Genomic DNA, 11,301 nt, shown 5'->3' with positions numbered 1-11,301 from the left:
CATGGCAGACGCTCTATCCGTCTGAGTCACCGAGGACACAGGAGAGTGCGACTGCAGGGGACTTTTCTCTGACACGCTCCCCGTGAGAACCACATTCCCACCTTACTGTCCACACACTACATTTTTAGTGCCTCGAGTTCCTGTCGGGGCACACATTTTCAACTGTCCCCGTTGATATTTATCAACGTCTGTAAGCAGCTAAAGGCCTGGATTTCATTGTAATTTCATTCTTCAATAGCTGCAAGATCACCAACGGTATCTGTCCTTTCAGACATGTCCGAAAGAACAGATGCCATCTTCGTATGGACACTAAGAGAGGGCGGCAAGACGGGCGTTCTACATCACGATGTGTCTGACTTAAAATTCCGAGAGTTTACGTTCCTAGACTGCTTCCTGCTACATATATCTGGCGGAATGACCATAGAGATAAAATTAGAGATATTCGAGTCCACACCGGTTCTTACCGGCAATATTTCTTCCCGGGAACTGTTCGCGAGCATGCGGAGTGCAGATATAGATGTAGTTCCACAACGAAGAAAATACCTTTTATTATAGGAATGAAGTATAATAATCACTGTATATTTGCTAGTTTTCCCGGACTGTATTTGAGGATGGTTGTCTTTTCTTCCTAGCTGCTGTGACAGGTTGTTATTTTTCCATGTGTGGCTGAGACTATGAATAGAAAGGCCAGTGGCGTCAAGTGTCTTGTTCGCCACACAAGAGATTAGAGTTGATGTGTAGAATTGCGCGACGCATGTCGAGCTCCCGCTGTCAGCCCAAGTTTATCCGAACGTTCGTTTTTATTGCGGCGGAGTAGCTGGCTCGGCTCGTATAGCAGTAAGTGGAGCAGGCTCGATAAATCATATTCTGCACGCTGTCGGCTCCACTTTTTTGCAAAAGTAGACTGTCTGAGCCCGATCTATTGACAGCTGCTCCGTGACAGGTGTGTCTGATATCGGTACTAAATAATGGGAATAACGCACGACAATATACGAAACGCGCCAAATTATTATACATCTTCGTTTCCATTGCTTTAGAAATAGTAAATATTTTAGGAGGTGGTAGAATAGAGTAATTTAATCGCATAAAACATTTCGCCTAACACGTGTCCAGTTTTTATTGTTCTCTGAGATACAGCTGGTCACATTAAAAGTTTTCATTTCACGTGTTGGAATTCGAGTTGCTATGGGATTATTTATGTATTGTCATTTTTGTTTTGAAACTCAAGTTGTGCTTTAGCTTGCACACTGCATCGTTTAAGCGTGCTGCACGTATTAGGTCTACAACGTTGTTTTCGTCTTGCGACGAAAGAACTGGGCGTTTTTTGAGGAGATCGACGCAATTTTGCACTTGCTCATATGACTGGAAGTTTTGGTCTACCAGGCCGTATGCCACTGATCGAAAAAGGTGGTAATCATGCCATTTCACCCTTTCCAATTACGTTTTGACGGATTTTGTGACATAGGGTGCATTGTCATAGTGCAAAATCACAGTTTCGTGTTTATCGCTGTCTTGTGACCGTTTGTCTTTCAGTGCTCGGCTCAGACGCATGAATTGCTTTCGATAACGACATTCTGTGATTATTTCGTTCGAGACACGTCAAAATCACAGTCCTTGAAGCGTTGAAACTGTCCTCTCCACGTTCTTCCTCTAGTAAGTGCTTCAACACAGGTGTTACACATAATTTTATGATCCTCGGCCACAGATTACTTCGTGTTAAAGCAGAAAATTAAAACTTCCCGCAAATAACGAGAACTGGGTTCGTAAGTTGACATATTCAATCGAGATTAACGTTATAACGCAATCACAATTCAACTAATATTTTGATTGTGTTTGTATTATGTTTAGGAATGACTAAGCTTATTTTGTGGCACTTACGACCTACCACATGTACCACCACTTGATGCTACTGCCATGTATTGCAAAACGGCGGGAGCAAAGTTGTAGACCTAATACGAGGGCGGTTCAGAAAGTAACCTCCGATTGGTCACAGTGCGGGTTGTGGGGGGAGTAGCGACGCCATCTGTGCGTTCGCGCACTCAACAGGTCAGTCGGCATCAAGCCGTGGTCGAGTGAACGTCGTACCTGCGCTAGTTTAGTTTTTGTGGCAGTTTGAAATGTGTGCTGCAATAGAAAACCCCGCCAAATGTGAAGTGCGTGCTGTCATAAGGTTTTTTACAGCCAAAGGATATTCTGCAGCAGCTATTCATCGTGAGCTTTGTGCCGTGTACGGACCAAGAGTTATGAGTGAAGGAGTTGTCCGTGAATGGGTACGTTTATTTAAAAGTGGACGAGAAAACGTTCATGATGAAGAGAGGAGTGGTAGACCATCATTGGTGACTGACGAACTCGTTCAGACAGTTGATGCAAAAGTTCGTGAAAATCGACGTTTCTCAATGTCGGAGTTGTCTACTGGTTTTCCACAGATTTCTAAGACTCTCTTGTACGAGATAGTGACAGCAAGATGGGGTTACCGTAAGTTCTGTGCACGATGGGTGCCCAAAATTCTTACCGACCACCACAAAACTCAAAGAATGGCCTCTGCATTAGACTTTCTGTCACGTTATGAGGACGAAGGAGAACCATTGTTAAACAGAATCGTGACCGGTGACGAAACCTGGATTAAGTACGTGAACCCTGAGACAAAAGAACAATCAAAGATGTGGGCACATTCAAATTCGCCTACCAAACCAAGAAAAGCCTCGCAAGATTTTTCTGCCAGAAAACTGATGGCAACGGTGTTTTGGGATGCCAAAGGGGTGTTGTTGGTTGAATTCATGGAACGTGGTACGACCATTAATCAAGACGTGTACTGTGAAACAATAAAAAAGTTACGACGGGCTATACAGAACAAACGCCGTGGTATGCTGAATTCCGGTATCGTTTTTTTGCACGATAACGCCCGTCCTCACTCTGCTCGCAGAACAACGGCCCTTCTTGAGTCCTTCAAGTGGGACGTTATCAACCATCCACCTTACAACCCAGACCTGGCGCCAAGTGATTATCACCTCTTCATGCATTTGAAGAAATGGCTCGGGTCACAGCGGTTTGATGACGACGAAGAGCCCAAAGATACGGTCACAGGCTGGCTCCAGGCACAAGCGGATGATTCTTATGCAGAAGGAATTTCAAAGCTTGTGAAGAGATACGATAAGTGCCTCAATCGCTATGGAGACCATGTAGAAAAATAGTGCAAAGATGTAGTTGTAAGATGTATATATTAAAATATTTTTATTTAACTTGGTGTATTTTTTTAAATCAACCGGAGGTTACTTTCTGAACGGCCCTCGTATTTACAAATGCTGAGCATGCCGTATTTGGTATGAGTATGGATTTTGTAATGGAAATACTTCTACTACCACCACCACCACCACCACCACCACCTGTAGGGAATACAGTAGACGTTTATCCTAACGTCAGAGTACCAGACTGAAGAGTGTTTGCTCGCGTTTTCATTAAAATGCGTGGGACTGGTGCAGTGCCCAGCTGTCATACTTGAATGAACAGTGTGTTGATGAAATAAAAGATATTATCAAGTTGGTTGAAAGTATTCAAGAAATCGCCGAATAATCCCATTAATACTTTTTACTGATGAAGGCACTTTATTTTCGAGAAAGTTTCTCTGCAAGTGGATGGTGTTTTATGACAGACAATCAGCTGAGTAGGTCTGTTGTGTTGCCGCATCATCTTACACGGCATCGTTATGTAGACTTCCTTCGAAACCAACTTCTAGCATTGTTGGACGAGGTTCCTTTGGCTACAAGAACTGGCATGTTCTTCCAGCAGGACATGGTCCCAGCACATTATAGTTGCCAATCCAATATTCACTGGAAAACTTTTGTCATGCACCAAGGTACCCGGACTTCACCCTTAAGATTTTTTCGCCTGTGGGAATAGTCAAAAGGCAGACATTCCAAAGAAAAAGTGAACGTAAGAGACGAATTGGTCGTTCAAATAATAAATAGGAATGCCATAAGTCTTCGGACGAGTTGTACATGATGTCTACAGGATTCAAAAGTCCATTAAAGGCGGATGTGGAATTTTTGAAGATCAACTTTGAACTTCAGGAAACTGTCCCAAATGTGTAAGCTGCTGCCTGAAGAGGGGGAAAGCAAAGTGTTAGTCACTTAATGACTGTTTCACGGCCGCTCTACGCCTTCACCAAATATTTTCCTTGATGTTACTGGAACAACATATCGTAACCAAATTTCTTCATATCGGGTGGTTATAATTAAAGTGCAACTACTCAAGGAGGTCCAGCTGGGCTGTAATTATTGTATGGCAGCGAAACTTGATAAATATGCTAATGCGTTAAAGTGGAACCAATTTAGGCTGGAAAAAATTAGAACTGATTTTGGCCATTGCAAATCTGGCGCTCTACAGCATCTCTTCGACGTCTCAAGTGCTTGTATTGATCGAATTGTGTAAGTGGCGGTTAATAATAAACTCATTGCCTTCCTCACTCTTTGTACCTTTAATGCGCACGTTCCGTTCCTAATCCATTGTGGAATCATTTCTATACGTCTATCTTGCATTCACAGCGCCAAATTTGCACCTGATGGCATTAACGCATTAGCATATCTACAAAGTTTCGCAGCCATTCGGTAGTTAGAGCCCACAGTGGACCTCTGTGAATCGCTGCACTCAAATTATAACCACATGGCTCTTCACAAGGAGTTTTGATCTATATTGTGTTTTTCATTCTGCTCCGCTCAAACCCCCGAACCGAGCAAAGTACGTGTTATCTCGGCGACATGGTTTAGCATCAGTGTATCTCAAACATCTGGAAACTGAGGCAATCAGTTTGACACAAGAAACGACAAATCGCAATTTTCAGTAGATTGTCTTAGGGAACTGCTTGTTTGGAAAAAAAATGTTTTATTGCTGGCTTATAAGATTTTCTTTCTTGTGATCCTGACGGAATGAGGTTACGTAGTAGTTGAGACGATATAGTAGTGTTCAGAATGGGTGGAATTGTAATCTACCGTGGCAACGATGCGTTTCCAGACACATGTTCATAGGATCTATTTTCCTCCATTCCCAGTCAGGAATCCGTCACGGCAGTTCGTCGGTTTTATTAATGTTCGCCCTCTACAAGCGGAGCAAAGACACATGAGGAACCATGGTTGCGACGATGCAGACCACTGACAAGGACGTCAAATGACGTAAGCAACTTTGAGAAAGGGGAGATTGTTACGCCCCAATTTTTCGGGTAATCGCGCGCTCGTCCTGTATATACAGGGTGGACCATTGATCGTGACCGGGCCAAATATCTCACGAAATAAGCGTCAAACGAAAAAACAACTAAGTACGAAACTTGTCTAGCTTGAAAGGGGAAGCCAGATGGCACTGTGGTTGGCCCGCTAGATGGCGCTGCCGTAGGTCAAACGGATATCAACTGAGTTTTTTTTTATAGGAACCCCCCCATTTTTTATTATATATTCGTGTAGTACTTAAAGAAATGAGTGTTTTAGTTCGACCACTTTTTTCGCTTTGTGATATATGGCGCTGTAATAGTCACAAACATATGGTTCACAATTTTAGACGAACAGTTGGTAACAGGTAGGTTTTTTAAATTAAAATACAAAACGTAGGTACGTTTGAACTTTTCATTTCGGTTGTTCCAATGTGATACATGTACCTTTGTGAACTTATCATTTCTGAGAAAGCATGCTGTTACAGCGTGATTACCTGTATACCACATTAATGCGATAAATGCTCAAAATGATATCCGTCAACCTCAATGCATTTGGCAATACGTGTAACGACATTCCTCTCAACAGCGAGTAGTTCGCCTTCCGTTATGTTCGCACATGCATTGACAATGCGCTGACGTAAGTTGTCAGGCGTTGTCGGTGGACCACGATGGCAAATATCCTTCAACTTTCCCCACAGAAAGAAATCCGGGGACGTCAGATACGGTGAACGTGCGGGCCATGGTGCTTCGACGACCAATCCACCTGTCATGAAATACGCTTTTCAATACCGCTTCAACCGCACGCGAGCTATGTGCCGGACATCCATCATGTTGGACGTACATCGCCATTCTGTCATGCAGTGAAACATCTTGTAGTAACATCGATAGAACATTACGTAGGAAATCAGCATACATTGCACCATTTAGATTGCCATCGATAAAATGGGGGCCAATTATCCTTCCTCTCATAATGCCGCACCATACATTAACCCGCCAAGATCGCTGATGTTCCATTTGTCGCAGATATCGTGGATTTTCCGTTTCCCAATAGTGCATATTATGCCGGTTTACGTTACCGCTGTTGGTGAGTGACGCTCCGTCGATAAATAGAACGCGTGCAAAAAATCTGTGATCGTCCCCGTAATTTCTCTTGTGCCCAGTGGGAGAACAATACACGACGTTCAAAGTCGTCGCCACGCAATTCCTGGTGCATAGAAATATGGTACTGGTGCAGTCGATGTTGATGTAGCATTCTCAACACCAACGTTTTTGAGATTCCCGATTCTCGCTCAATTTGTCTGCTACTGATGTGCGGATTAGCCGCGACAGCAGCTAAAACACCTACCTGAGCATCATCATTTGTTGCAGGTCGTGGTTGACGTTTCACATATGGCTGAACACTTCCTGTTTCCTTAAATAACGTAACTAACCGGCGAACGGTCCAGACACTTGAATGATGTCGTTCAGGATACCGAGCAGCATACATAGCACACGCTCGTTGGGCATTTTGATAACAATAACAATACATCCACACGATATCGACCTTTTCCGCAATTGGTAAACGGTCCATTTTAACTCGGTTAATGCATGACGAAGCAAATACCGTCCGCATTGGCGGAATGTTACGTGATACCACGTACTTATACGGAAAAAGTGGTCCAACTAATGCATTCATATTTCTTTACGTACTACACGAATATGTAATAAAAATGGGGGTTCCTGTTTAAAAAAAACCAGTTGATATCCGTTTGACCTATGGCAGCGCCATCTAGCGGGCCAACCATAGCGCCATCTGGTTTCCCGCTTCAAGCTAGACGAGTTTCGTTCTTTGTAGTTTTTTCGTTTGATGCTTATTTCTTGAATATTTGACCCGGTCACTATCGATGGACCACCCTGTATATATTTGTGTGTGTGTGTGTGTGTGTGTGTGTGTGTGTGTGTGTGTGTGTGTGTCTGTGTGTGTGTCTGTGTGTGTGTGTGTGTGTGTGTGTGTCCAGCACTAATAAATGCAATTGTTTTTTGCTGTTGCTGGCTCGCTAGAGCGCTATGGCGGTCAGGTCTGAAAGCACGTTCCGTTTTGCGTGGTGTTGCAGCTGCAGAGCAAGCGGGAGCTGTTCTTCAAGAATGAGCTGCCGGTGACGTCGTCGTCCGGCCCCACGTCGCTGCCCAACAGCATCAGCAACAACAGCGGCGGCGGCGGCCCGACGCACAACGCGTCGACGCCGTCGCCCGCGGCGCCCGCCCCCGCGCCGAGCCCGCAGCCCGCGGCGCCGCCGCCGGCCGCCCCCGCCGTCGCCAAGGAGCTGCAGCTGCAGCGGCCGCCGCCGCCCCCGCAGCCCGACAACAAGGAGAGCTACGCGGCGGCGCGCGCCGAGCGCGACAAGGACAGCTGCGCCGCCAGCAAGACGGAGCGCGAGCGCGTGCCCGAGCGCCGCACCAAGGAGCTCGACGGCTACGTCGGCTTCGCCAACCTGCCCAACCAGGTCTACCGCAAGGCCGTCAAGCGCGGCTTCGACTTCACGCTCATGGTGGTCGGTACGTCACGTACTCCATTACTGTCTCGCCTGTCTCAAATGTTGGGCTCGTTGCATGTATACCCTAAAAGCTGAGGTTCTACACTACGTTTACACGATACTCCAAAAACCGGATATCGTGAACTGATTTCCCAGTAACCAGTCCTACTTGCTCATGTAAACTCTTGTATGTCATTTCTGGAAATGCTACTGTAGCTGCTTCTCTCCTCTTCTACGGGGTGTTCATAAAGTCTCTCCGCAGTGCCGTATGATTGTTAGCTGCGCGTGCCGTATGCCTCAGTGAATATACCGAAATGAAAATCAGTGAAATACACGTTATTAGTTTTTACAGATTTTCACATTAAATGTTGAAAGTGCCCCCCCCCCTCCCCACTGTTGTTGAATACACAATTCCATTCGTCTAATCATGTTTACGAACACAAGCTGTAACATTTCTTCTGTAACAGAAGCAGTGAAAGTGGATATTACAGTTTTCAATTCATCGATGGATTTTGGAAGGTTTTTATAGACAGTTGCTTTCGCTGCACCCAGAAGAAAAAGTCAGATGGTTTTAGGTCAGGCGATCGTGGAGGCCAAAGTCCCTGTAAAATTGTGCCATCACCGAAAACATCAGTAAGCAGTGACATTGAAACGCGAGCTGTATGCGCGGTTGCACCATCTTGTTGAAAATAACCGTTCAGTATTTCACTTAACACAAGTTCTCCTATGAATGGGTACAGAATATCACTGCAGTATCGGTGTGCGTATATTGTTTCGTTGAAAAATATGGGACTCACAATCCGACGTTTAGAAATTGCAATCCAAACTCCTATTTTCACAGAATGAAGTGGTTCCTCATGAATACGCAATGGATCTGCAGTACTCCACATACGAGAATTTTGCAAGTTAATGTACCCGGATAAATGAAACCACGCCTCATCAGTGAAAACCGTTTAATTGATAATATCCCTTCCATTTTGTTGAACGAAATTTTTGAACCATTGACAATAATGCGGTCTCTTGCCATGATCAGTATTTTTGAGTTCTTGCACGACTATCACTTTGTAGGGGAAAAGCTCTAATTTTTTACTTACAGCTGTGTGGGCCGTTCCGACACTAACATCGATTTCATGGGCGACTTTTCCTACTGACTTGTTCGGACTCGTGGACATTTTATGGGAAATGTCGAGTAGTTTATCCTTAGACAAAACGCTAGGTCGACCACTTCGCGGTGCGTCTGTCATCGAAATTTGTTAATCAAATCTCGCACAGTATCGCGATGTGGGAGTGTTGTCTCCGGGAAAACTGAATAAATGTTTGGCGAACTGAAACTGTGTATTTACCGCCGTTCTTCAATGGTTAGCATTTTAACAGTGACAAAAACGAAAGAAACGAAAAAAGGAACTAAACTTAAACGTTCACGTCAACACGTAACGACACACACCAACGATATTACTGACGATGGTTAAAAAATGGTTCAAATGGCTCTTAATTTCTCAGGTCATCAGTCCCCTAGAACTTAGAACTACTTAAACCTAACTAACGTAAGGACATCACACACTTCCATGCCCGAGGCAGGATTCGAACATGCGACCGTAGTGGTCGCGCGGTTCCGGACTGACGCGCCAAGAACCGCTCGGCCACACCGGCCGGCACTGACGCTGGCTGAGATAAATGAAACAGCGCAATCTTGGGAGAGTCCACTTGAAGGGAAGTAACGCAGGCACGCGAACAATCATACGGCACTGCGGAGAGACTTTTTGAACACCCCGTATAATCGATTTTCGCTTTCATGTAAACGCACAACAACCAATGCGCTTGAATTGTCACGTTAAGTCTTATTTTAGAAAATTTTCGACTAATTTGGACGGAGTAACTTTGTTTGCTGAAGAAGTGATAGAAACAGAATGAGCATGAAGCTGTGTGCCTCCGAAGTATAAACGAAGAGAAAAAGCCGTTGTGCTGGCCGCAGCAGGAACTTGAACAGGTTATTTTCAGAGGCGATTTACACCGATTCGACAAAACGCATGGGATAGCGACATGCACAAACAATTGGCGGTGGTAACACGTATACAAGGCATAAAATGGCAGTGCGCTCTCGCAGCCTTCATTTGTACTGAGGTGATTCGTGTGAAATAGTTTCCGTCGTGATTGTGACCGTACGATGGGCATTAACAGAATTTGAACGCGGAATGGTAGTTGGAGCTAGACTCATAGAACATTCCATTTCGGAAATCGTTAGGGAATACAATATTCCGAGATCCACAATGTCAAGAAAGTGCCGACATTACCAGATTTCAGGCATTACTTCTCACCACCGACAACGGAGTGGCCGACGGCCTTCGCATAACGACCGAGAGCAGCGTCATTTGCGTAGAGTTGCCAGTGCTGGCAGACAAGCAACACTGAGTAAAATAACCGCATGTTGAACACAGGACGTAGGTATCCGATAGGGAACTGGTGAAATCTGGAGTTAATGGGCTGCGGTAGCAGGCGACCGACGCGAGTGCCGTTGCTAACAGCATATCCCCTGCAGTGCTTCTCCTCGGCTCCTGACCATATATGTTGGACCATAGACGACTGGAAAACCGTGTCCTGGTCAGATGAGTTCCGATTTCCATTGGTAAGAGCTGATGGTAGGTTTAGAGTGTGGCGCAGATCCCACGAAGCCTTGGACTCAAATTGTGAACAAGAACGCACAGTGCAAGCTGGTCTCCGCTCCAAATGGAGTGGGCTATGTTTGCATGGAATGGAATGGAATGGACTGGGTCCTCTGGGCTAACTGAACCGATCATTGAATAGAAATGGTTATATTCGGCTACCTGGAGACCATTTGCAGGAATTCATGGACTTCATGTTCCCAAACAACGATGGAATTTTTATGGATGACAGTGCGCCGTGTCAGAACATTCTGGACAATTCGAGCGAATGATTTGGCCACCCAGATCGCCCGTCATGAATCCGATCGAACATTTATGAGACAATCGAGAGGTCAATCCTGAACCGGCAACACTTTCGCTGTTATGGACGGTATAAAGGTATCATGGCTTAATATTTCTGCAAGGGACTACCAACGACTTGTTGAATCCATACCACGTCGATCTGCTGCACTACGCCGAGCAATATGAGGTCCGACATGCTATTAGGTGTCCCATGACTTTTTGACCGGTCTAGCAAAACCTCGCACTTTAACATGTAAACGTGACACCGAGAAACAGTTCCCGAAACTCCATTTTCGCTCCCAAAAATTCTGTCTTACATAATCGTAACAGTAGAGAAACTTTGTATTTAGTTAGGACCACGTTTCAGGACTATAGTCCTTGCGGCAAAAGAAGTGAACTGACATAACAAATCACATCGGTGTTGCCGCAGCTGTATAGACAACTCTTATTTTCAGTGACATGGATTAGGTACCGCCAGCAGCCGTGATTCACAGATGAAACCAAAAGCGCTGCCAGCTGCCACAGTTGTTCTTGCGGCGTACAAAGATTAAACTTCCAATATCTTCGAAACAAAATGTTTAAGATCAGTGTGTGTTAATATTTTGTGTTTGTGTCGGTCAGCTTAGACGTATAATGCTAAAAAAAATAA

The 11,301-nt window shown here is 44.9% G+C and overlaps 1 protein-coding gene across 1 annotated transcript in view; it reads left to right on the top strand.

The window, feature by feature from the left end:
• Positions 1-7,474: 7,474 nt before the first annotated feature.
• The window catches only part of LOC126262323 (protein peanut), a 173,827-nt gene continuing 170,000 nt past the window's right edge, over positions 7,475-11,301 (top strand). The window contains exon 1 of the mRNA XM_049958879.1: positions 7,475-7,732. Coding sequence (XP_049814836.1) covers positions 7,723-7,732 — 10 coding nt within the window. The 5' untranslated portion in view covers positions 7,475-7,722. The remainder of the gene's footprint in view (positions 7,733-11,301) is intronic.

The sequence above is a fragment of the Schistocerca nitens genome, chromosome 6 (genome assembly GCF_023898315.1).
Source record: "Schistocerca nitens isolate TAMUIC-IGC-003100 chromosome 6, iqSchNite1.1, whole genome shotgun sequence".
In the NCBI taxonomy this organism is placed as follows: domain Eukaryota; kingdom Metazoa; phylum Arthropoda; class Insecta; order Orthoptera; family Acrididae; genus Schistocerca; species Schistocerca nitens.
The sequence above is the reverse complement of the archived record's forward strand: the minus strand, read 5'-3'. Positions and strand labels throughout refer to the sequence as shown.